The 26,074-nt window shown below is 36.2% G+C and overlaps 1 protein-coding gene across 2 annotated transcripts in view; it reads left to right on the top strand.

The window, feature by feature from the left end:
* The window catches only part of MEMO1 (mediator of cell motility 1), a 110,817-nt gene that overhangs the window by 59,375 nt on the left and 25,368 nt on the right, over window positions 1–26,074 (top strand). For both annotated transcript variants that reach the window (XM_037066635.1, XM_037066634.1), the window contains exons 4-5: window positions 6,757–6,869; window positions 9,237–9,348. In XM_037066635.1, the coding sequence (XP_036922530.1) occupies window positions 6,757–6,869; window positions 9,237–9,348 (225 nt within the window). The remainder of the gene's footprint in view (window positions 1–6,756; window positions 6,870–9,236; window positions 9,349–26,074) is intronic.

The raw sequence follows: 26,074 nt of genomic DNA on the forward strand, positions 1-26,074 counted from the left end.
GGCTTCCAACTGGTGTCTGAAGTGGGGGTTCTGGGGGCGTTCTTGTAGGACTGAACCCGAACCTGTGGAATCTGATGCTGTTTCCAGGCAGAGCCTGAGAACTGCCTGTTGGAGCTTGGAGAACTACCCCCTGTGCTCCACCCCCCATATTAGAATTGGGTCCAGGAACACTGACAGTTAAAATATCTTGGTTTAAAATTTTTCTTTGAAAATCTGGAGGTGAGCATTTTCTATTTTAATTGCTTTCTAATTTAAAATTCTTTATTGTACTTAATGAGAGAATAATTTCTCATTGACAGGATAAGTTACTTGAATTATTTTAGAATTTACAGTATATCTCATGGTGCTTGAAGCGTATAAATGTTTAATAATTTAATGACAGCTCTGAAATTAGCTTTATAAAAAACCTTTCTGGCAAATTGAGACTGAGTAGTGTAGTATACTACTGTCTCAAATGAGAAACTTGTGGGCTTTTAAAAAGTTAGTATATTACTCTCTCAAATAAGAAATATATGAACTTTCAAAAATTTCTGCTGGAAATAGCCACCCAAATTACTTAATTTTCTCACCAGCATTTTATTTAGTTAATTTACTACATGCGAACCAGTATAAAGGTCCAGTTCGTATTGCTAGTTGTATACACACTGTGTGAATGGATAAAATCGATGACTTTAATTCTGTGCAGTGTTGATTGTTAAGAGTAGTTCTAGTGACCGCAGTGCATCCGTGCTAGTAGAGGTGGACGTACTCGTTCAAAAGAAGTGACTCAGAGCAGCCATACGTTTAAAAAGAAAATTTACCCACAGCCTACTCTTTTTCCTTTGAGCAATTTGTTCAGTTTTTTAAAACAAACAAACAAAAAGCTGCCCTCTTTTGTTTTTATGTAGTGTGCTCTGGACATTGTACCTATCCTTTCTGAGAATTATTTTTAGAAAAATTTAAATAATAAATAAAATAATAATGTTGGCAAATTGATGAGAATTTGGTTAGCCCTACCCCATTTTTCATGTTTTGAGGGGTGTCTTTAAATAAATCTTGACACATATTTAATATATAATTTTAACTAAATTATTTCATGAATAAGAACAAATAGAAATTAGATTGGAAATATTTTCAGAAATTTCCTTTTTTTGACCCTGGACCTATAAATCAGCTGTCATCAAGGTTAGTACATGTAGCAGCCTTTTCCAAATTTTTTTTATTTGACAGAATCTTTATTGATGACAGTATATACTGGGAGGGTACCTCCAAATCAGATTTGGCCTTAGAATTTATGTAGAGATACAGGGACGATATTGGTAGATGTGGACAGCTTGTGTTAATTAAGTCAATGGAAAATGAGACTTGAAGGAAAAAGATAAAGAATAAAAAGGGAAGGAAACCAAGGACTAAGAATATGACAAAGGAGATTAGTAAAAAGAGAGGATGAAAGATGATGTAGTCAGCTTATTTTTGGCAACTAGTATATAATAATTGAATACAGAATAAATTAATTTGAATTACTATTTAAAAATAGTAATTCACAGTCATATTTGTATTCTCTTTAAAGTGCCTCCTTCTGAAATTTGCAATGTCTTTAGAGTCTTTGATAAAACAGACAAAGAGCATCCTTTTGGGAACTATGAGAAGTAAAGAGAAATAATAAAGAGCAGTCCAAGAGAGGAGGTCAAATTCTATACCATTAGCTTTCATTCTTACCTTTCACACTAATCCGTTTTCTACATGTCAACCAGGATCATCTTTTGTACTCTACTTGACCTTTGAAGGGATCTTCTAACTTTGTATGATTATTTTAGCATCTTGCATGGAACATTTAGAAACTATTTGTTTATTGAATTATGTAAATCTTTTAAATGTTGATATACAGTGTCAGGAAACCACGTGTTAATGTCAGCACCAATTTCATTGGAAAAGTCTTTAAGAATTGGGAAGGTGTCAATCTCATAGGAATAGAAGTTGTGCAAAGGTCTAGTTTTCACTTAAAAGCCTCAATTTTATCATTGGCAGTAAATACATCAGCTGTTTTCTTTGAAGTGGCAGGCGCACTTTGTCCATCTGCCAGCTACTGTGTTTTGCCATGCATTATGCACTCTGTGTACGTGTCTGCCGGTTTGGGGCCCACACTTTCGCGAAAAAAATCTTTCGTTTCAATTTTTAAACTCAGTTATTTATTTATTTATATTTAGATACTTTTAAAAATATTATAAAGAATTTTTGGCATTTATTTTTGAACATACTATGTTACAAGAAATTTTATGTAACAAATACTCACGGAACTTAAGAACAGATACAAGGCACAAGAAATTTTATGTGCCTGTAACAAATAAGCACTACCCATGTATAATGCGCATCCTTATTTTTCCCTCAAAAATTTGGGCAAAAAGGTGCACATTATAAATGGCAAAATATGATACCTAAATTGGATACCTGTACTTTCTCTGCAGTCAGTTTTTGACATAAAAATTGTGTTCCATGAAAAAAGGCCTAGCTTCATTCACAACTCGTAATCACATGAATGCTTTTCCAGAAGATGTACTGCTATGTGCAGTAGAAGTGTTTTATGCACTTATCACCACAAATCAAATGCATTTCGTCATACAAAATAATTTTATACAATTGTGTTCAAGAGAAACTGGCCTTAAAAAAAAACTGGGTGTGGGTGAAGGCGAAGAATACTTTTTGGTTCCATTACCTTGATAGTAGTTCTAATGTGCCAGCAGTTTACCCAGCCTTTTGTATTGTAAGTGCAGATGTCATCACAGTGTAAAAAAGCACATAAATTCTTTATTGTTATGAAAAGAGCTTTGATTTTGTGAACCCCTTGAAAGGTCCTTGAATTCACAGTTTACACTTGATTGGTGAGGTTTGTGGGTAAGATCTTGGGGAAGGCATCTCTGAGGAAATGATTTTTAAGCCAAGCAAAAGGAATGTGTGGAGGCTTTGAAGTAGGCAAAGTTGTCTGTGTTATCAAGGAACTGCAAGAAGACCAGTGTACAGGAAGTTTTGTGTTCAAGGGGAAGAGTAGTACAAAAAGGGGCCAGTTTACTTGAGACTTTAGAACCCGTTTTAAGAATTTTGGATTTTATCCTCTTATCGTGGAAAGCCATTGAAAGCCATTTTAAAAGCAGGAGAGTGATGGGATCCAATTTGTGTTTCAAAAATAGCACTCTGGCTGGCTGTTTAAGAAATTTTAAAAGGGATACGTTTAGTTAAGTTCTTCCTCATATTTATAGTTGCAGTCTTTTCCTATTATTGTAATTTCCTAAAACTGTAATTAAAAATAAACCCAGGATATACTTAGATAGTAACTAAATTCATATCTTTCAGAAAGTCTTGCATGGCAAAAAAGAGGGTAAAAGGAATTTTTTTCTTTTTTTAAATTTTAATTGTTGTTCAAGTATAGTTTTCTGCCTTTTCCCTCAGCCCATCCCCCTAGCCCATCCCCCCAGCTCTCCCCACTTCTGTCTCGTTTCCACTCCCCCACCCAGGAAGGAATCTCATTTAACATTTTATGTTTTAGTTAAAATATCTACACTTGCCATGAAACACTTTTAAAAATTACTTGTTTACATCATTTAGAATAAGTAGTTGAGTATTTATGGGGGCAGACACTCAGGTAACTTACATATTGGGTGTATGGATGACACTCGTAAGTAAATCCACAAATATGAATTTCTGGAGGTATTATATGTGAAGTACATTTATTTCTAAGAGAATGCCTACTGATTTCCCCCCCATTTTTTTATATTAAAGCTTCTTTTACATGTGTGACAACAGTGAGGACATGTTAATGTTTAAAGGTAATTTTTAAAAAAGATTTTATTTATTTTATTTTTAGAGGGAAAGGAAGAGAGAAAGAGTAGGAGAGAAACATCAGTGTGTGGTTGCTTCTCATGCGCCCCCCTGCTGGGGACCTGGCCCACAACCCAGACATGTGCCCTGACTGGGAATTGAACCAGCGACCCTTTGGTTTGCAGGCTGGCACTCAATCTACTTTAACCAAGGCCAAAAGTCATTTCTTTAAAGACAAAGCACCTTGCAATTTATTAAATGAAGAGAAAGTGGCATTGCTTTTAATGTGCTTATTATTTATTTGTCTCCAAAATACTTCTTTGGCTTTGGTGTTTATCAATCTAGCAATCTAGCAAAAAAAGAAAATGCATTATCTTTTATTTACACTGTTAACATTCTTTTTGTTAGTATAGGGCTAACAGAGACCCATTTTACCATTACTACTGGTATAATGTGCATTTTTTTCGTTTTCAATGATACCTAGCCTTTTCTGGTTCATTTTTGGGTATATCACTTTTAAGGGTTTTATGTTGGTGGGACCTAAGCCTCTTTTTTCCTATCATTTCTCTTAACCAAATGTATTGCCTTTGGGTGAATTGCTGCCAACCTGGAAGGAATCCACTGGGTGAATTATCAGTTGCATAATTCAGACTGCAGGAAGCTCTTTTCCCCAACAGTCTTCATCTTTTCAGCTTGCCTGGGTCTGTCAAAAAGCAAGCAAGGTAAATAGTCACTATTAGAGAAGGCGGTTAGACATTTGAAGCTGACCTGGGGTCTTTGTTTCTGGATTAGTGTTCATCTTTGGGTCACTGTGAGAACCTTCTTACACTTACCTGTGAAACGTATCTATACCTTGAATTTAGATTGATACTTTAAAAGCCTATTCATATTTTAATTATCCTAGTTTCCTAGGAATGTTCTGATCTTAAATATTCTATCCCTCTCCTCTCTCTTTTCATAGAAATATACTCCTGAAACAAAAATGCCTTTTTTGTACTTGATTTTAGTTCATATTAATACTTGTTCTTAGGCAAGTCACTTTATGTATATCCCACATTAGATGTTAATTTAAAAAGTCGTGTTGATGTTTATGTGCTGTTAAGATAGGAGAATACAGTGGTGTCCCTAGTTCATTAGGAATCTGGAATTGATCTCTCTTTTCCGAAATGGTTGTTGAGTTATAATGGTGATGACTAGAAGTGAGTGTCATCAGTGGGGGTGGGGCAGGAGAAGAGATTATGTTTCTGACTAGAAATAGCCTGTGGGGTCTTGTGTGTTTGCCATGTGTAACATCTTGTGGAGGTAGGGCTCTGAACTGGGAATTTCTTTTTCCTTTTCCTTGTCCATCTTTCTTATTCTCCACTCCTTTGCTCCAAAGAGCGAGTAACATACAACAGACAATAGGTTAATTTTTTAGCTGTTACAGAATTATATCAAAATAAATATATTGCTAAAGTACACATTCTTTGGACTGCAAATTTTTGATATGAAAGGACTAGCTCATGTGTCAGTCTTGTCCATTAATTGAACAATGAGTAGTCCCTAATTTTCTAGGTACATAGCCAATGTATGTTCCCTTCTCTCTCAGGGTTTTGGTATTTTGGGTCTCTAAATTTGTGTGTGAGTGTGGTGTGTGTGAATTTTGTTCCTATGCATCTGGGAGAACACAGAATATGAACAGTTTTAGAATTTAGATTGTAGGGATGTTTGAAATAAAATGAACGTTAATTTTACTCTTTAAAAAAAACATTTTAAGTACTTATTTTTAGAGAGAGGGGAGGGAAGGAGAAAAGGAGGGAGAAAAACATCAACAGGTTGCCTTTTGCACACCCCCATCTAGGGACCTGGCCTGCAACCCAGGCATATGCCCTGACCAGGAATTGAACCAGTGACCTTTTGGTTCACAGACCAAATCTACTGAGCCACACCAGCCAGGGCTAATTTTATTCTTGATGTCAAGATAAAATGATTGTAATGATTCAAGCTGCTGTTTAGCCGAGTTCTTTTCTTTAACCTATGGTATAAAATAACACAATTAAGTCTCTCTCTTTGTTTTTGAGAATGACTTCTATTTGAATGGGAACAGAGAAAGCTTATTACACAGAATTCTCAACAAGATGCCTTTTTTCCTCTGTGAAAGTAGCTTTATCAGAATTCTTCTTTGTAATGATATTTTGCATGGATTTTTATTAAAGTTGTGGTAGACCTTAGAAGGCAAGTTTAGAATATGTTAGAATTTTGAGATTTCATTTAATAGCTGAAATGTTTAAAATTTAATTACTGTAGTTACTGAAAACTCTGCAGCCATTGTGAATACAGAGACAATTTTAAGCATAGCAGGTTGGTTTACTGTAGATGATTAGTAACTGGTATTTCTAGGTGTTGAACATGGTTCTTTTAAAGGTCTTCCAACAAAAAGAGGTAAAGGAATGAACCTACTTAACTGAGGAGAAAATCACTAGTAGTGTATTAGTTTGCTAGGTCTGCCGTAATGAAATACCACAAACTGGGCAGGTAAAACAACAGAAATTTATTTTCTCACAGTTCTGAAGTCTGGAATGCGAGACTGAGGTGGTGGCAGGGTCGGTTTCTCCTGAGGCCGTATCCTTGGCTTGCAGATGGGCGTCCTTTTGATGCCCTTTCACGTGGTCACCTCTCTGTGCATGTGCACCCCTGGTGTCTCTCCCTCTTCTTAGCACGACACCAGGCTTACCCTAATGGCCTCTTTTTAACTTCATCGCCACTTGAAAGACCTTATCTTCAAATATGGCTACATTCTGAGGCACTGGGGGGTGAGAGTTAAACATGAATTTTAGGGGAACACCATTTAGCACAAAACAGTAGGCAATGAAATCAGTCAATGGAAAGTTTTACATTTAATTTTAAAAATTTACTTATTTCTTTTATTTAATAAGGTTTATGTAGAAGTGCAATTGTTCTTGTTTTTTGTTGTATATCTCCTAGCCGGAGAATTTTCATCCTTGGGCCTTCTCATCACGTGCCCCTCTCGCGATGTGCACTTTCCAGTGTGGACATATATAGGACACCTCTGTATGACCTTCGTATTGACCAAAAGAGTAAGTATGTAGAAATCGCACAGCTTTTATTTCATGTTTATTTTTTAAAGATGTTATTTATTTAGTTTTAGAGAGATGGACAGGAAGGGAGAAAGAAAGGGAGAGAAACACCCACCTATGAGATAAACATTGATTGGTTGCCTGTCACACTTGACTGGCCACAACCCAGGCATGTGCCCTGACTGGGAATCACACTGGTGACAGTTTGCCTTACGGGGCAAAGCCCATCCAACCGAGCCACACCAGTCAGGGCTAGAAATCATACAGCTTTTAAACAGCTAACGGTGTTAAATAGGAATTGTAAGTTAATTTAAAAAATTAAATATATGAGTATCAAAAGTAGTGCCTCAGTTTTAAGAACTAAAATTTGTTTCTACTGTAATAGAATACCAATAGGAATTTTAAAAATATAAAGAAAGGAAATCTTTTGTATCCCTAAAAGACAACCATAGTTTTTCTGCCAGCTGCCGGTCAGCTAGTCTCCAGACAGTGGTGGCTGCAGGTATACTCAGGAAAGAGCTCACTGTGCTGTGAGACATGAAATTAGTGCCGTCACGGCGGGATGCAACGGCCATGGGTGTGTTGGTCAACCTCTGTGTGTAGCACTTTTCTCACTGTAAGTAGATAACGGTGATAAACCTTGACTCCCTCTCAAATGATTTTTATGGGAAAAAATGAGACTGTAACTTGGGAGACTCTTGAAAGAAAGGTGCTACATAAAATGTATTTATGTATTAAATGTCTGTTATTTTGATTTATGTTTTTCATAGGCTTTCAGAGATCACATTTTTTACTTAATTTGGTGTCATTTTATATATTGAATGTGTAAGGTCAACCTTTTTGACTTTGAATAGTATTTTTGGAGGAATGGTAGAGCATAATTTAAAAACTACATAGTACAGAAAATAGTGTTAAAATATTCATGTACTCACCATCCATAATTGACTCAGAATTTACCCCTCATTTGAACTCAATATACATCCCTACCAATAACCACCTTTATGGATTTGGTGTGTATCCTTTTAGTTCATTAATTTGTATTTTAAGTATGTTGAGTGCTTATTGTTCCAAGAAATTTTGCTAAACATACTTCTGTAGAGTGAAAGAGGCCATTTACACAGGAAATGTTACCTCATTTTTTCCATATTTTTTTAGGCCTAAATTTTGTAATTTGGGGTTTTACGTATCATGGAGCATTAGCAATTTATTACGATATATATTATTAATAGAGCTGGAATATTACTAGCCTTACCCCCTGGGTTGGTTTTGGGAAACAAACTTTATTGGATAGCCTGCCAGAGAAGGAGTGGAAGATTTTTTAAATCAGGTATATTTTTGTGGAAAACAAGTCATAGCACCATTTGTAGTTTTTGTTTTTATATTGGTGACCCCATTTCTTTGCTGTAGTTATAAGAATGTTCAGTCTATGGTAAGACAGAAACATTCATACCACTTTTTTACATATTAAATTTCATCATTTTCTTGCTGTACAGTATTCAATTTGAAGTGTAATTTATCACGAGGGTCTGAATTACGAGATTATTTTCACATTATTTATGGTATGGTACTGTCATGAATTTATGTTCTGGTGTATCCAACATGCTTTATTTTTTTTAATTTTGAGGGATGTAGCATTCTTAGTGGACATTTTCTGTTCTTACTGTAGCCAGAATCTGAAATGTCAAATAATAATCTTATACATTTTATTAACAAGCAAAACAAATCAGAAACTGTATTATTAACTTCATGAGTATGTAGGCCAGCGGTTTCCCCGTATTTCAGTAGGAGTCATAACCAGCTATGCTTCTGTCGATGTGTGCTGGCTAAAGTTATGGAAGGGCTTAGACCTGGAGGGATATTTATTTATTTGTTTGTTTGTTTGTTTGTTTATCTATCTTTAGAGGGGAAGGGAAGGAGAGAGGGAGAGAAATATCAATGTATGATTGCCTCTCGTGCATCTTGTGCTGGGACCTGGTCTGCAACCCAGGCTTGTGCCCTGACTGGGAATTGAACCGTGACCCCTTAGTTCGCAGGTCTGCGCTCAATCCACCGAGCTATACCAGCCCAGGCTTGGAGGAGATTTTTGATATAATAAAGGGAGCTGATGAAAAATTTAAATTATTACCTACATAACCATGTAACATAAAAATCTTGAGTAAATTATTTACATGTATTATCGTTTTGTCTGGTATGTAAAAAGCTAGTTTTTTTCTATTGTAAAAATAAAAATGGAGGAAAAGAATGAAGGTGAATATTTGGTGCTTTTGTCTTTTGTTAAACATATAGTTTTTTGTTATTGGGTGGAGTTTGACAGGATGAGGATATACATTAATATATTTGTTTTACTATATTTTGAAATTTTTTTAGTTTACGGAGAACTATGGAAGACAGGAATGTTTGAACGCATGTCTCTGCAGACAGATGAAGATGAACACAGTATTGAAATGCATTTGCCTTATACAGCTAAAGCCATGGAAAGGTATATTGATTAATATAAGAATTCTCAGAGAAATCATAAATATTAATTTCTTTGTAATTATTTTAACTAGGGTAAGATAACCATTAGGGTAAGGAGATTAAAAATTTTTTTGGCTTAAAACAATACACATTTATTTTCTCATAGTTCTGGAAAATATTTTTTATTTGAAATGAAATAAAAATTTGAGGTTGGATTTTCTTAATGTGGATTGAAGGATTTTTTAAAACATATTTATTTATCTTTAGAGGGGGAGGGGAGGAAAGAGGGAGAGAAATAGAAATGTATGGTTGCCTCTCATGTGTCCCCTACTGGGAACTGGCCTGCAACCCAGGCATATGCCCTGACTGGGAATTGAACCACAATGCTTTGGTTCACAGGCTCACGTTCAATCCACTGAGCCACACCAGCCAGGGCTGAAGTTGGTTTTGAATGGTTTGTCTATGAAAGCTGAGCATACTACTTGAACAGGTTGTTTTATTAGGGCTAAATATTAAAAAGCTTCATGTGTGTGTATGTGTATATTGGATTGCCTGCTACTTTATTCATTAGACATTTGTTTATCTTAAAATAAGTTATATTTTTTCATGGTGTGGTGCCATTAGTTAGTAAAATTTTAGATTTGGGAATCACATTGGAGGCCATTTATTTCAGCCTTACACAAAGTACATGAATCTCTTTCATAATATGCTTCACAGGTTATTATTTGGTATCTACTTAAGGTCTTCCTGTGGTAGGGTACTCAGTAGACTTGACTGTAAGCAGAGGGAGGTCAGGGACAGTATCTGTTTTCTCCACTTATACCTGAGTGCCTGGCACAGTGCCAAGTTGCATAGTAGTTACTCATTTGCTTTGGTACAATGAAAGAATTGTTTTAAGAGCTTTCTTTTAAGTCAGTACTCAAATTAGAATGTCTTCTGTCCATAGGTTACATTTCTCATTTTTTCAAACGTTTCCTTTCGATGGACTTAATGTTCCATAGGTAGTGTGACTAGTTTTAAATGTGAGGAGATTATTCCTTCTATGGATCTCATCACTGTATGCTCTACTCTCAGCAAAGTACATGGTGCATTTTAGGTTCTCGGTCAATATTTGTTTGAGATTACATTAACCTTTTTGTGTGTTCTTGTGGCAAATGTACTGTGGTCAGCTGAAACCTAAGGCGTCTTCATGTTGTTAAGCCTGATTGTTTTATCCTCTTGTATAATCGTGGTTGATTTCTTTTTAACCCTACACATATACTTCTCTGTAATTTTGTCTTGTTGGTTTTAGTACATTATTGCAGTCTTTTTGGATCATTTCCACTCTTAATTCTGTTATCAGAGTTCTATTTACTTTTCTCAGTTTTATGTTATTGATATCTGTTCACAATGATAACTATGAGGAACTACCTAAATCTGGAGAAGTTTCTAAGAATCAGTGGGATACTAAATTATAAGCAGTATCATTTTAAGTTAATTGTGTTATAATATATTCTAATTCTTCAGAAATTGTAAAGCAATATGGGATGTTTATTTTTTGGATTGTTAAATTGAAACATTTCATTCTTCAACTACATAGGATAGTAGGAAACTTGTTATTTGCTGAAATGTTTGTATATTTTGTCATTAGAGAATAAATATTTTAGACTTAATAGGTTTCAGTACAGTAGAACCAATAAGCTGTCACAAAAATCTTTAAGGAAGTTTTAACAAAATAACATTTTTGTTACTATTTCTGGAGTAAAACATGTACATTATGAAAAATTTAGAAAAGTAGAAACTTAAAACCAACAAAAAATCCAATTGATAATTTCTCCTCTGTTAAATACTGTTAAATAACCACTGTTAAGTATATCACTTCTTAAACAAACCTTCCCTGTCTCACAGATTACATTAGGGTCCCTAATGTTGACTCTTAGAAAGTACCCAGTGCTTTACTTTTGTAGCCTTTGCTCCACTCACTACCTGTATCATCTGTCCATTATTGAGTAACAAATTGCTCTAAAACTTAGTGGCTTAAAATCACAACTATTTTGTTGTTCACAATTTTGGGGTCAGGAGTGTTTTCAGGGAATGCCTTGCCATAAGATGTTGACTGAGGTGGCACAAATGGGCTGGAAAATCCAAGATAGCCTTAGTGCTGCTTTTAGTGAGACACCTTATTAGTTCTTTAGGTGGATTGCTCTTCAAACCTGGCTTTTTTGTCTTCTTGGTCCTTCTTTAGAAAGGTAGCCTAGATTTCCTTACTTGGTGATTCAGAGTAGCAAGAGAATAAAACAATTTTCTTGACCCATTAAAGGCCTAGGCTGACACTATGTGGCCTCGTTTTTACTGCATTCTGTTTTTCAAAGCAGAACAGTGTCAGCCAAGGTTTAAGTGAAGAAGAAACAGATTCCACTTCTTGACGGGGCAGGGGTGGAATAGCATGTGTGTGTAGAGAAATGGCAGGAGTTGTTGGCAGCCATCTTTGCAGATGGACTTTCATTTCGTCCCCTGGTGGACAATTCACATCTCTCCAACATGCAGTACACATTCCTAAAATGCTTAGAAATCTCATGCAATAATGATCTCAAGTTCAAAGTCCATTATCTTATGATCTGCATTAGATTGAGATATGGACAGGATTCCTTGGGTACAGCTCCTCTGGATTTGGATACCTGTTAACTAAGAAGACAGGTTACAGCCTGTTCCCCTTACACTCAATATATAATTTTGAGACAGGGGCAGGTGACCACAGTAGATACTCCTGTTGGAGAGTGAAAGAATGGAAAGCATCTAACAGTATTTGGTCCAAAGCAATTCTGAAGTCCAACCAGGGAACAGGAAATATCCTTGATTATGGTTTAGTTCTATCTTCTGGTAGTAGTTTTATAATTCATTATTTTTCTCAGCTTGTGGCTTGGTCCTTTGGGCTCTAGCTCTGCTCCCTGAAATGGGTCTTGTTTACACCCGAGTAGCAGTTTTAGCCTGTGTCATGTATGCGTTAGTTTAAGAGCCTAAAGGCCTCTTTTCATTTGAAACATCCCCCCAAAAATCTAATAGAACTCCATCGAGCACTTTGTGGTTTTTCTGTATATCTGATTATAAGTGTGCATTCTGTTAGATCAGCAGTTTTCAACCGGTGTGTCACAAGAGTTTTTAAAACATGCAATACCTGACTATTTAATTAAGGGCACTGACCTCTTTTTCCTTAGATTATCACATAAAAAAAATGACAACAGCCAACACAATAGCTGTGTGTGAATGAATCAAAATTATACTTATTTTGCCCAGACCAGTATGGTTCAGTTGGTTGCATGTCATCCTGCAAAGCGAAGGGTCACCAGTTCTATTCCTGGTCAAGGCACACACATCTGGGTTGCAAGTTCGGTCCCCAGTCAGGGAGCGTATGAGACACAACCAATTGATGTTTCTCTCCCTCTCTTTTCCCCCTCTCTAAAAATTAATAAATAAAATCTTTAAAAATTGTACCCATTTTTTTGTCAGGCTGTCAAGAAATATGTTTTTAGGTGTGCTGCAGAATTTTAGTTATTAGTTTATAAGTGCCATGAGATGAAAAAGGTTGAAAATCACTGTATTAGACAAAAGTCACATTCACATTTCTTTCTGAGACAGGACTCTCTCTACTTTGGATCCCAAGTTAGGGTCCTCTAAGTTTCTTAGGAGCCCATTTGCCCATCTGAGAGAATGCCAGCACCGTCTTAAATCTTTCTGAGGTCCTAACATGAGCCCATGTTATATGTCAGCACTCTGGATTTGATCTTTGTCCTCATGCTGTTTCTTTGGCAGTATTTTCCTGCGTGTGAAGACTAGTTTTGAGAAACAGCTATTTTCTGATCATGCACCTCCAGGTTAGAGATAACAGCCTGAGATTTGGGGATGCACACCCTGTGCAATAGAAAATCCTCACATTACTTTTGATGCTCCCAAACTTAACATCTCATAGCCACTGTCGATCACAAGCCTTACCAATAAAGTAAACATGATTTTCAACCTTTTTTCATTTCATGTCACACATAAAATAGTCACTAAAATTCTGCAGCGCACCAAAAAATACATTTTTTCACCAGCCTGACCGAAAACATAGATATAATTTTGTTTCGTTTGCACTGGACGGCTTTTGTTGTGTTGACTCTTGTCTTTTTTGACAATCTAAGGGAAAAGAGGTCAGTGCCCCTGACTAAATAGTCAGGTCTTGCATGTTTTAAAAATTCTTGCAGCATGCTGGTTGAATGTTACTGGCATTAGCAGTTGGTAAACACATATTTTGCCTGTTACATGTACTCTATACTGTATTCTTACATTAAAGTAAACTAGAGAAAAGAAAATGTTACCTAAAGAAATCATATAAAAGAAAATACATTTACAGTATTGTACATATTTATTGAAAAAAATCCATGTATATGTGGACCTGTGTAGTTTAGATCCATGATGTTCAGGGGGCAGTCGTATTAAAAAGATGTTCTTGTAACTCTTTAGCTCATGTTTTCCATCTTATACCTTCTCATACTTGGCTGTAAAGAAGCCATTTGCACCTTGAATACCTTGCCTGGAAATCCTCTTGGCTTGATGTACCTTGTTTCACTAGGTATAGTTTTAATCTTTCAAGTTCATTCTTGTGACTCCATGTGACTTTGAGTATGCTAATTATTCTGCCTGGATATAATGAGTTACCCTTCCAGCCTTCTGTAGCAGTTTCTTAACTGCTCTTTCAGTGTCAAGTCCCTTTGTTGCCCTGTCAGCTTTTGTCTACATCTGTGAGTCAAAAGCCAATATTGTATTTTGTAGGTTTCTATTATTAATACAATAGTGCCCTTTCCAAATATGTACCTTTTATTTGGCTGGGTTGTCTACTGCAGCATGACAAGTCACCTCAAGGTGCCTATTTGTTTGTGTACAATTCTGTGGGCTAGAAATTGGGTCAGGGAAGAGTGGTGACAACCTGTTTCTGTTTCATTTGCCAGTTGAGGCAGGTTGACTTGGGCTGAAGGCTTCAATATGTCTTCCCGTCTGGGGCTGTGATGTTGTCTCTCTTCCGAGGCCACTTAGTTCTCATTTTGATGCTCTCTTCAACGGTTGTCACTCATCCTTAAGGGCCTCTCTCTCTCCGTGATATCCCTTCCAAGCAGGGTAGCCATGAACTGTCATGAAGTGCATACCAATTCATGGTAGCCAGAAAGCCAAAGTAGAAGGTTTGAGGCCTCTTAATATCTAGGCTTGGCACTGGGACGGTATCACTTATGCCACATTCTGCTCATCAAAGCAAGATGCAAAGCTAGGTTTAAGAGGAGGAAGAATAATAAACTTGACTTTTTAAAAAATAACCATAACCTAAGGATGGTTATGAGAGAGAGAGAGAGAGAAAGAGAAACATCAGTGTGAGAGAGAGAGAGAGAGAGAAACATCAGTGTGAGGGAGAAAGTTGATTGATTGCCTCCCGTACACACCCCAACCAGGGATTGAGCCAGCAATTTAGGCAAGTGCCTTGACTGGGAATTGAACCTGCAGCCTTTTGATGTACAGGATGATGCTCCAACCAACTGAACTGCCTAGCCAGGGCTAGACTCTACTTTTGTTGGGAGGAGTAGCACTACAGAGATGGGAGGAATTTCTGGTGATTATATTGTAGATAGCTTACCACATAGTACCACTGCAATTAAATAGTTCTTTGGGTAATTGCTTACATATAGTCTGTTTTCCTTCTCTGGTGGTTACCTAGTCTGTTCCCTGTCCAAGGGCACTGGCTGGGGCTATTCTGTATCTTCTGTACCTGCACAGCACCTGGTACACAGAAGGATTTCAAAATTAACTGTTGAATGAATTAGTAACAATCTTCCCATTTTCAATATTTGCATTAAATATTTTTCTGTAAACGAGGTAAAATTTTTTTGACTGGTTTTCACATCATGAACATATTTCCATGCCATTTTTACTTCTTTTTGTTACATATACTTAACACTTTCTAAGTATATATCTGTTTAATACTTTAATCAATTGACCATTTAATTAACTTTCCCCTAATTTTTCATTATTATGAATAATAATTGCAGGTTTTAGAAAGTTGCATGTCTAAGGTATTATATGTAATACCATGTATTGTTTTAAAAAGATTTTTAAAATGGTACTCATAAGAGCTTTTTTTAAAAAATGACTAGTATAAAGGAAAAAATGTAAAATGACCCTTTATCCCCTTGCTTATTTAACCCCGTTGACATTAAAAAAAATACATGTACATGATTTGAAAAGCATCAAGAAGTGCAAAGTGAACCAAGTCTCTCTGCTCCCTTAACCAGTGTTTACTGACAGTGCAAATTACTGTGCATATGCTGGCGTATATATGTATATGCATGTGGGTCGTGTAAGATTTATTCTTACATGTGTTTATTTGTTAAGTTTTTGTTAAACATGTAAGAGTTATCTTATGTATTTTATTCTTATCCTTTTTCATGTATTTACCATCAAAATTCATTTTTACTGTTGCACATAACTGTATTTGAGAGCTAAGCTAGGATATGTAGAAACCATTTATTAAAAAAATCTAGTTAACTATTAAAATGAACAGGATTGGATCCCAACTTTTTATTCTTTTACTTTTTTTTTTATTGTTGACACTATAACAGATGTGCCCCACCTTTCCCCCATTTCTTTTTGTAGTTTATTCAGTTACCTCTTCCTCCTTTCCTGTATCATTCCTAGTCACTGCTTGTTTATAGTTAACTTTTTTGTTTGTAATTTACATACAGTAAAATGTACTCTTTATGGCATAATATTCTATGGTATATCCACACAGTCAAGATAGATAACAATTGGTTTGTCCTAGTTTGACTGCTTTTTGTACAGAAAAATGTACAGAGTAAATAGGATGCTTTAGTAATTTTTTAAGTGTTCAATTGAGAAATACAGCACTGTAAAACTATTTATGTTCACTGTAAAAATACCATCTTCTTAGCTATATAATACTTGTTGTTACTGCTGATATTTTGGAGCATGAATAACTTGGAACACAGCACAGTATATTTTAAAAAGTTTTGTTTTCTCCTTAAGTTTCTAACCAATCGTACTAATTCAATGGGGTTAGGATTCGATAACTCTTGGGCACTTAAACTGGAAAAAAAATCTTCGTTTTGCATAGTTTGCCCAGATAGTTAAACTAAGTCATATAATTTTTATGTTTATTTAATTAATTATATATTTGAGTTGCCTGAGTGATAGCACTACTATCAGATGCTTTTGTATGGTATCAAATACTATTAACTGAACGGTTTTTCCTTTCATTAACATTTTTCTTGAAATGGTACATTTGTTAAAATTGATGAACTAATATTGATACATCATTGTCATCTAAAGTTGTAGTTTAATTAGGGTTCAATTTTTGTTATATATAGCTTATGGGTTTTGCCAAATGCCTGATGTCAGATATCTACTATTATCGTATCACAAAGAATAGGTTCACTGTCATAAAAATCCCCTGTGCTCTCCCTATTCACTACGCCCCCAACTCAACCCCTGGTAACCATTGATCTCTTTATTGTCTCCACAGTCATATAATTAGAATCACAGTTTGTAGCCGTTTTAGGTTGGTTTCTTTAACTTTGTAATATACCATCAAGATTTCTCCATGTCTTTTTATGGCTTGGTAGCGTTTTTTTTAAATTGCTGAAAAATACTCTATTTTATGGGTATATTACAGCTTCTTCATTTGCCTGTTAAAAGATGATTGATATAGCCTTATTAATATCTGCCATATTTATTACCATCTCATTCATTGCCCTTGTTCTTTCTTTTTTGTCTTCTCTTGCTTTTTTCTTCTCTGGGTTTAATTGATTCCATTCCCCACCCCCAGCATATTAATTATGCTTTTCCTTTGAAATTTTTTTTTACTGGCTGCAATTAAGTTTCTAGCATACATTTACAACTAATGTAAGTGTACTTTTATTTATTTTTTCAAGGTTTTGTTTATTTTTAGAGAAAGGGGAAGAGAGGGTAAGAAACATAGATGTGCAAGAGAAACATCAATTGGTTGTCCCTTGCACCCCCACCCTCCCAAAACAGGGGCCTGGCCCGCAATCCAGGCATGTACCCTTACCTGGGTGGAATTGAATGGCGACTTTTTGGTTTGCAAGATGACACTCAACCCACCGGTCAGGGCATGTAAGTGTACTTTTAAGCAGCACTGCATGGGCTGCCTCACTGTGCAAGTACCTTATAACAGATTATTCCTAATTTTTTCCTTTTTGTTTTTTTAAACATTGCTATTATTCATAAGTTGTAATTACCAACATATTGTTGCTATTATTTTGAATGAATTGTTAACTGGTAGATCAATACACAATAAGAAAAACAAAATGACAGGTATTACTTTACCTTCATTTATTCCTTTTCTAATGTGCTTCCTTTCTTTATGTAGTTCTGAGTTTCTGCCCTGTATCATTTTCCTTCTCTCAGAAGAACTTTTAACAATTTATATCTCTAATTTTATTTTTTAAATATATTTTATTGATTATGCCATTACAGTTGTCCCATTCCGCCCCTTCACTCCCCTCCACCCTGCACACCCCTCCCCCACCACTCCCCCTTTCATTCATGTCCATGTGTCACAAGTTCTTTAGATTCTGTATTTCCCATAGTATTCCCGCCCCCCCCATGTCTATTGTCTACCTACCATCTATGCTACTTATTCTCTGTACCTTCTCTCTGCTTCTCCTCCTCCCACTCCCCTGTTACTAACCTTCCATGTGTTCCTCATTTCTATGGTTCCACTCCTGATCTAGCTGTCCTCTTAGTTTGCTTTTGTTTTAGGTGTGGTTGTTAATAATTGTGAGTTTGTTGTCCTTTCACTGTTCATATTTTTTATCTTCTTTTTCTTATATATATAAGTCCCTTTAACATTTCATATAATAAGGGCGTGGTGATGATGAACTCCTTGAATTTGACCTTATCTGAGAAGCACTTTATCTGCCCTTCCATTCTAAAATGAAAGCTTTGCAGGATAGAGCAATCTTGACTGTAGGTCTTTGGATTTCATGACTTGGAATACTTCTTTCCAGCCCCTTCTTGCCTGTAAGGTCTCTTTTGAGAAATCTGCTGACAGTCTGATGGGCAGTCCTTTGTAGGTGACTGTCCCCTTATCTCTTGCTGCTTCTAGGAGTCTCTCCTTCATTTTAATCTTGGCTAATGTAATTATGATGTGCTTTGGTGTGTTCCTTCTTGGGTCCAACTTCTTTGGGACTCTTTGAGCTTCCTGAATTTCCTGGAAGTCTATTTCCTTTGCCAGACTGGGGGAATTCTTCTTTATTATTTGTTCAAATAAGTTTTCCACTCGTGGCTCTTCCTCTTCCCCTTCTGGTACCCCTATAATTTGGATGTTGGAATGTTTAAAGATGTCCTGGAGGTTCCTAAGCCTCTCCTCATTTTTTTGAATTCTTGTTTCTTCTTTTCTGGTTGGATGTTTCTTTCTTTCTTCTGGTCCTCACGGTTGATTTGAGTCCCAGTTTCCTTGCTATCACTATTGGTTCCGTGTACATTTTTCTTTTTTTCACTTAGAGTAGCCTTCATTTTTTTAATCTAATTTGCGACCAGATTCAACCAGTTCTGTGAGCATCTTATAGGAACTGTGAGTCTTATAGGAACAGTCTACTTTTGTCTTGCTGATTTTAAGATTATCTTCTTATCTTTAATGTTGGGTCATTTCATTTGGGTCACATTTTCTTGTCTCTGTGTACCTGTTATGTTGTAAGGGGCAGAGCCTTGGGTATTTGCCATGGTGGGGAAGCCCACATTGCCTTGTTGTGCTGTGTGTGGGGGGGGGAGGAATCAGAGGGGACAATACCACTTGCTCAGCTCTCGGCTGGCTTTCAGTCACTTCCTCTGCTACCCACAATGGAATTGGGCCCTTCTGGTGCTGATTCCTGGGTGGGTGGGTTTGTGTTTTTTTAGGACCCCGTGGGTTTGTCCAACAAACTCTCCTGTGAGGCTGGAAGTTTCTCCAGGGATCACAGTGCCCACAGGTTTTTATAGCCAGCAGCTTTGGGGTTTTCTTTTCCCATGCTGGAACCCTGGGTTGTGCAATCTGTCTTGCTCCCCAGTTGTTCCTCCCAGTTTATATGCACATGAAGGTGGGACTACCTGGTCCACCAGCTGCTGCCTTGCTTGCCTGGGGGTCACTAGCCAGTGCTTTGCCCACCTGGTCGTCCAGCTGCTGACTTGCCTCTCCCCTTCTTACCAGTCTGGGTGAATGTTTCTTCTTTAACTTATTGGTTATTGGACTTCCATACAGTTTGGTTTTCTGTCAGTTCCGGTTGTTTTTTGTTGTTGAATTTGTTGTTGACCTTCTTTTGGTTGTGTGAGGAGGCAAAGTATATCTATGTACCCCTCCTTCTTGGCCAGAAGTCTCTGATCTTTCTTTTAATCACAAATTAACAAGAATGTATTTTATGTATGGGAGTAATTAAGTTGGCTAGTACACAAAACTCATTCTGGTTCCCAAATAGTAATTTTTTCCTCCTTAAAATTTACTACTTAATTTATGTAAAAAATTTGATTGTTTTTAAGATGACATTTACTCTAAAAATTTTAAGCTTTTGGTTCATCTGAATTACCTTCCTAATTGTACCAATCTTTGAGCAAGGACTGATGGGGAATACAAAAAATAAGCACACATTGTGTGTTTCCTCAGCAGATAGCCTTGTAGGAGAATTAAGAGATGTATATAAATAAATGTGATATAATTCAAAATGTAATAAGTGCAATTGAAGAGCTTATGGGAGCAGAAAAAGGAATCATGGGAACAAAGAGGTAATAGCTGAATTAGGGAAACGCAGAAAAAGCTTAATGGAGGGGATGGCATGGACTTTGATGATGGCTCACAGAATGGTACAGAAGGTTTTTGTGGGGAAGGGAGTGTTGGAAACACAAAATACAGGAATACGAAAGCCCAAGGCTTATTTTAAGAACCTTGTGGGCAAACAAATGTTGGATAGGAAGTGGAGAAAAGGGAACCCTTGTGCACTGTTGTTGGGAATGCAGATTGGTACAGCCACTGTGGAAAACAGTATGAGGTTTTTCAAAATGAAATATGGAACTGCCTATGAATCAGTGAGTCCACTCTTGGGAATATATCTGAAGAAACCCAAAACACTAATTTGAAAGAATAAATGTACTCCTATGTTCACTGTATCATTATTTTCAATAACCAAGATATGGAACCAACCCAATTGCCCATCAGTAGACAAGTGGAGAAAATAGTAGTAGTATGTACACACAATGGAATATTACTCAGCCATAAAAGAGAATGAAATCTTACTATTTGCAACAGCATGGATGGATCCAGAGAGTATTATGCTAAGTGAAACAAGTCATTCAAAGATATACCATATGATTTCACTTATATGTGGAATCTAAAAAACAGTGTAAACAAACAACAGAAACAGACTCACAGGTGCGGAGAGAACGGACCTAGTGTTTTCCCGAGGGGTGGGGGTTGGGGGACTGGGTGAAAGTGTTGAAGGAATTAAGAAGTACACATTGATAGTTACAAAATAGTCACAGGGATGTAAAATACAGCATAGGAAATATAGTCAATAATACTGTAATAACTATGTTTGGTGTCAGATGGGTACTAAAAATATTAGGGGGGACACTTTGTGAAGAGTATGAAAAAATGTTTTCTTAAAGGAGAAAGAAATAGAACCTTTGTGGAAGTTAAAAAAGTCTTACATAGTAACCGAGGTCTGTCTATAGATGTTTCTTGTTTGACCTGCACAGTTAGAAAAAGTTTTTTCAACATGTATGAATATTTTTAGTTGGATATTAGTTCTGACTCTTCTTGTTATGTTATACCTTATCTGACTTCTCACACATATGTGATACCAGTGTGGGATTGGTGGCATTTGAGTAAGTGACCGGTAGAGAGAGACATAGAGTAAGTTGGAAACAGATTATGGAGGGCATTGAATATCATTTTAAGATATTTGTATTTTATTCCAGGATTGTTACAGACAAAGTTAAAGTTCCTTAGCAAAGGCGGGAGGGAGATGATTTGACCTTGCCTGTAAGAATATTATTCCTTAATGGTGTGGTGGTACTATGAAGGATGGACTAGAGTTACAAGAGATTGATAGAAATAGTTTAGTAAAGAAACCACGGTGGCTTTGAACTAAAGTAGAGGTGAATAGGGTAGCAAAGTGAGCAGACTGTGGAAGACATTTGAAGGTCAGAACCAAGAAAACTTGGTAAATGTTTTATGTAGGGGAGTAAGATGATCTGAAGAAAATTTAAAACTTTAAGGCCTGATAGTGTCCCATTATCAGAGAAGGTGTAAAGCTAGTGATAAATACACATTTAAGAGAACATAGGACATGGAAATTTTGACTTATTTCTAACAAAATACTGGAATTTCTCTAGTTAACTTGGCCAATTCATGATAGGGTTTTAAAAATATCTGTTTATCTATCTGTCTATCTATATATGTATAGATAGATAGATAGATAGATAGATAGATAGATATACCCTATCTATCTATCTGTACAGATAGATAGATAGGTAGATATATATGTATATATAGTTCAAATGGTTGAGCTTCAAATGGTAGAGTTTAGTATGGCTCTCTAGTACCTGATATGCTTGCCCTTAAAAAATTTTTATCAGTGTTTCTACTCAAATGGAAATTCAGAAAGATACACCGTTTGGGATTAATTTTGAGAGTCTCATAAGATGCACTTAACTGATCAAATAGTATAAAGTATATAATAACTTAAATGTTCATTTTAGTTGTTGCAGCTGGCTTACCTTATTCCCTTTCTCTTCCCTTCCTCCGTCCTTTGGCTCTGCTTGCTATTTTCTAGATCTCTTCAGTTCTTTCTCACATGAGAGTATTCTACATAAAGTCTGGAGGTTTGTGACTGTGGTCTGAAAGTAAATTTGATCAAGAGGCAAAGAGGAGAGAAATTGTTTCTCTGGGACTCCCTAAAATTCTTGCAGTTATGATTCTTTTATTTTACTTTGCCTTTAAAACTGTTTTGAGAGTTTCACAACATTTGGAGACTCACTAGACCACAGTTGTATGCCCGATTCTGGTTTATTAGAAAAGATAAAATACACAGCAAGACCAACAAAGGAAAAAGACACATTAAGGCAGACTCTGGAGGAATCCAGGTGCCGGCCTCCAACATTCCTGTCTTCCATAGGGGTGGGCTGAATAGAACCTGCTTTTCTCCAGGTTCTATTATACAGCAGTGTAACATGTGTATAATGTTTTTGGCCAGGTGGCCTTGCTTTTAAGATTCAAAATCCCAGTTTTTTATTGGGGACTGGCTATGGAGGCACTTTTCTGCTGGCATAACTAGTCACAATACGGAAGGAAATACTCCCAGAAGGAAAGCAGATGTTAGCCATAACCACATTTTTATAAGCAATCTGGGCAAGCTGGTACAGTGTCTCAAGGGGGTAAAACAGACTTAATCATCATAAGGAACATAATAAAGGGCCAGTTCTCACATACCAGCCGAGGACGATGGTCTTACAAACAGGTCCTCCTAAAGATTGCACGACAGACCTGCTGTTAACTGTCCTGCAGAATTCCCATTCCTTTCCCACTTCCAGGCTGCCATATTGCCATTCCAGCTCGGAGTTTCTGATTCATTTACTCTGTGCCATCCTAACCCTTACTATACTTTAGGTTTGTTACTAGGTCTTCCCTTTCTGATGGAGGCCTCAGTTAAGGTCTTCAAGTATTACAGATGGTCAGGAAAAGTAAGATCTGTTCTTGTAAAGATAGTCTTTAACACAGTGGAACAGCTCGTCTCTGGACGTAGAAAAAAGTCTTGAGTATTCTGCCTCTGTTGAGCTTAAATGACAGCCACAAGACCAGTGCCATCTTCAAATGTGTTCTCATTCTGTGGCTTCGACACTCATGGTTATGTGTCTATTTTTGCATGTCCTACAGTTAAAGTTTTTTTGTTATTTACTGAGATTTTAGAGCAAACATGGATTTTCTTTATATTTTTCTGAGTTTTTTTAAAAGTAAATTGACAATTTTGGTTTTTTTTCCATTTCTCTTTAATTTTATTGTTGTTCAAGTACAATTTTCTGGGTTTTCCCCATTCCTGCCATGAAAAGGATGAACAAGAGGTAGTACAAGGCATTTATTTGTCTGTATGTGTTCTGTTGTCTTTTTTCCTCTGTGATTGTTTTCTATGTAAAAGAGAAGAGGAGAACAAAATCATGTAATGGTATTATTGTGGCAACAGTTTTAGCACCTTTAAGGATAAGGATAATTTTCCTTCTTACTGGCTTAGTTATGATTTTTTAATTCTCACCTTCAGAAGCTCTGGACTCCTAAAATCTTTAGGAAATTGGAAGTATTTGTAGAGAGAAGAAAATTCTTACGTTCATTAAGCAAATAACTGTGTGTAGTACTTCATCTGTTTTAAAACATCATTAATTTTAAAGTTTAAATTACTTATGTACTGCTAATTAAGTAACAACACTGGCAATTATTCTCTTATCACTTAAAATAAATTAGAATTTATATCTTTTCCTTGTCATGAGGCAAGGTAAAGGTCTACTATTAGCAACTTCCAAATATGCAATATATTAACTATAGATTTAACTATATATTAACTGTACAATTCACATTTTTATATTAGAACTTTTACATTAGAATTTAGACTTTTCATATTCTGTGCCATTAGGAGCATTGGTAATACAGTGATACTGTTTGTTTTTAAAGAGAGTGCTCCACTTTTGGTTCTGGGATATTAGTTCTTTTTAGTATGTTACACATCTTAGATGTATTAATTTTCTGTTGCATGGTGTAAGGTATAGGATAGAAAAAGAAGGGCTAAAACTTTCCTCTATTTTTAAAGCACTCGTAAGAGTGGTGTTGTAAACATTACTAATTCTATTTTTACTGAAGACAAAATTGAGGCTTAGGATAGTGGTAAGTAACCTGCTCCCAGTAGCCTGGCTTGCAAGTGGTAAAGATAAAGATAGATTTTCTTCTTTTTAAAAAAACAGTTTTATTGAAGTATGACTTATACCCCATACAATTTACCCACATAAGAGTAAAACTCAATGATTTCTAGTAAATTTATACAGTTATGGAACTACTTTCAGAGTCAAGTTTTAGAACATTTTCATCACCCAAAAAAGACAACTTGTATCCATTTGAGGGTGAATTCTTGCTCATCTTCAGGCAACTTTACCTGCTGTCTCTCTCTAGAGATTTACCTTTTCTGGAAATGTCATATAAATGGGATCATATAAGATGTAGTCATTTGTATCTATCCTGTTTTACTTAGCATACTGTTTTTGAAGTTTATCCATGTTGTGGGTTGTATTAGTATATTCCTTTTTATTCAAAATCGTGATTTCATTGTATGAATATACCACATTTTGTTTATCCATTCATCAGTTGATGGGACATTGGATCATTTCCATTTTTGGCTTTTAGAAATAATGTTATAAACATTTTTATACCAAGTCTTAATGTGAAGCTGTGTTTTCATTTCTTTTGAATAAGTAGTTAGGAATGAAATTGCTAGGTCATGATAAGTCTATGTTGTAAGTCTTTCAGAATCTGCCAAACTGTTTGAGAAAGTGACAGCACCATTTTATATTTCGGAACCAATGCAGGACAGTTTTGGTTTCTCCACATTCTGACCAACACCTGATACCAATCTTTTCCATTGTAACTGTTTTGATAGATGTGTGATAGAACCTCATTTTGTGTTTTGTGTACTCACAACTGTAAACCTACGTTTGTCCCACCCTGTATTGTCTGTGGCTGTTTCCTTTTTTTGGTGACAGTTGTCTAGTTGGCTACGAATATTGTATGGCTCCAGAAACCTGAAATATATGCTTGATGGCCACTTTCACAAGACATTTGCTAACCCTTGTTCTAGAGGGTAATAATTTTAGTTCTTATAGTTATGTCTGTGGTCCAGTTTGAGGTTTTTGTGTGTCTATGGTATGAGTTGAAGTTCTAAGTTCACCTTTTGTCATATGGATGTGCAGTTATCCCAGTATTATTCATTGAAATGCTAGCCTATAAGTAATGAGTCATTTTCCTTTGGCTACATTCAAGATTTTCTCCTTGTCTTTGGTGTTCATCATTTTCATTATGGTCTATTTAAGTGGGAATCTCTTTGCACTCTCTAGTTTGGGTTAAGTTTTTTGGATCTGTAGATTAATGTTTTTAGATAAGTTTGGAAATTTTTCAGCCATTATTTCTTCTAATATCTATATTGTTCCTTTTCTGGGACTCTCATTGTATGAATTCTGGTATGTTTCATTTTATTTACAAGTCCCCGATGCTCTGTTCATTTCTTCAATCTTTTTTTCTCTTCTTCAGACAGCATAATCTATTTTATCTTTATTATCTCTGATTCATTATGTAATGTTGAATCTGCTCTTCAGACCATCTAGTGACTCCTTAATTTCAATTATTATACCCTCAATTCTCAAATTTCCCAGGCCTAGAACCAGCACCAGCAGCAGCCTTCTGCAGAGTGCTTTGTAGGAGGGGTGTCAAACTCATTTGTGCTGGGGGCCATATCAGCCTCGCTGTTACCTTCATGGTGCTGCATGTAATTTTAGGACTGTGTAAATGGAACTACTCCTTAACAGTTAACAGTTAAGTGAGAGCTTGGCACAGTTGCTGGGTAGAAACAAGGTATTGGGCTGCATAAAACAAGGTCGGGGGCGGGATTTGGCCTATGGGCCTTGTGGTTGCCACCTTGTGTTTTATA

Source organism: Sturnira hondurensis, unplaced genomic scaffold, assembly GCF_014824575.4.
Source record: "Sturnira hondurensis isolate 20B ecotype Veracruz unplaced genomic scaffold, ASM1482457v3 Scaffold0016663, whole genome shotgun sequence".
NCBI classification, from domain to species: Eukaryota; Metazoa; Chordata; class Mammalia; order Chiroptera; family Phyllostomidae; genus Sturnira; species Sturnira hondurensis.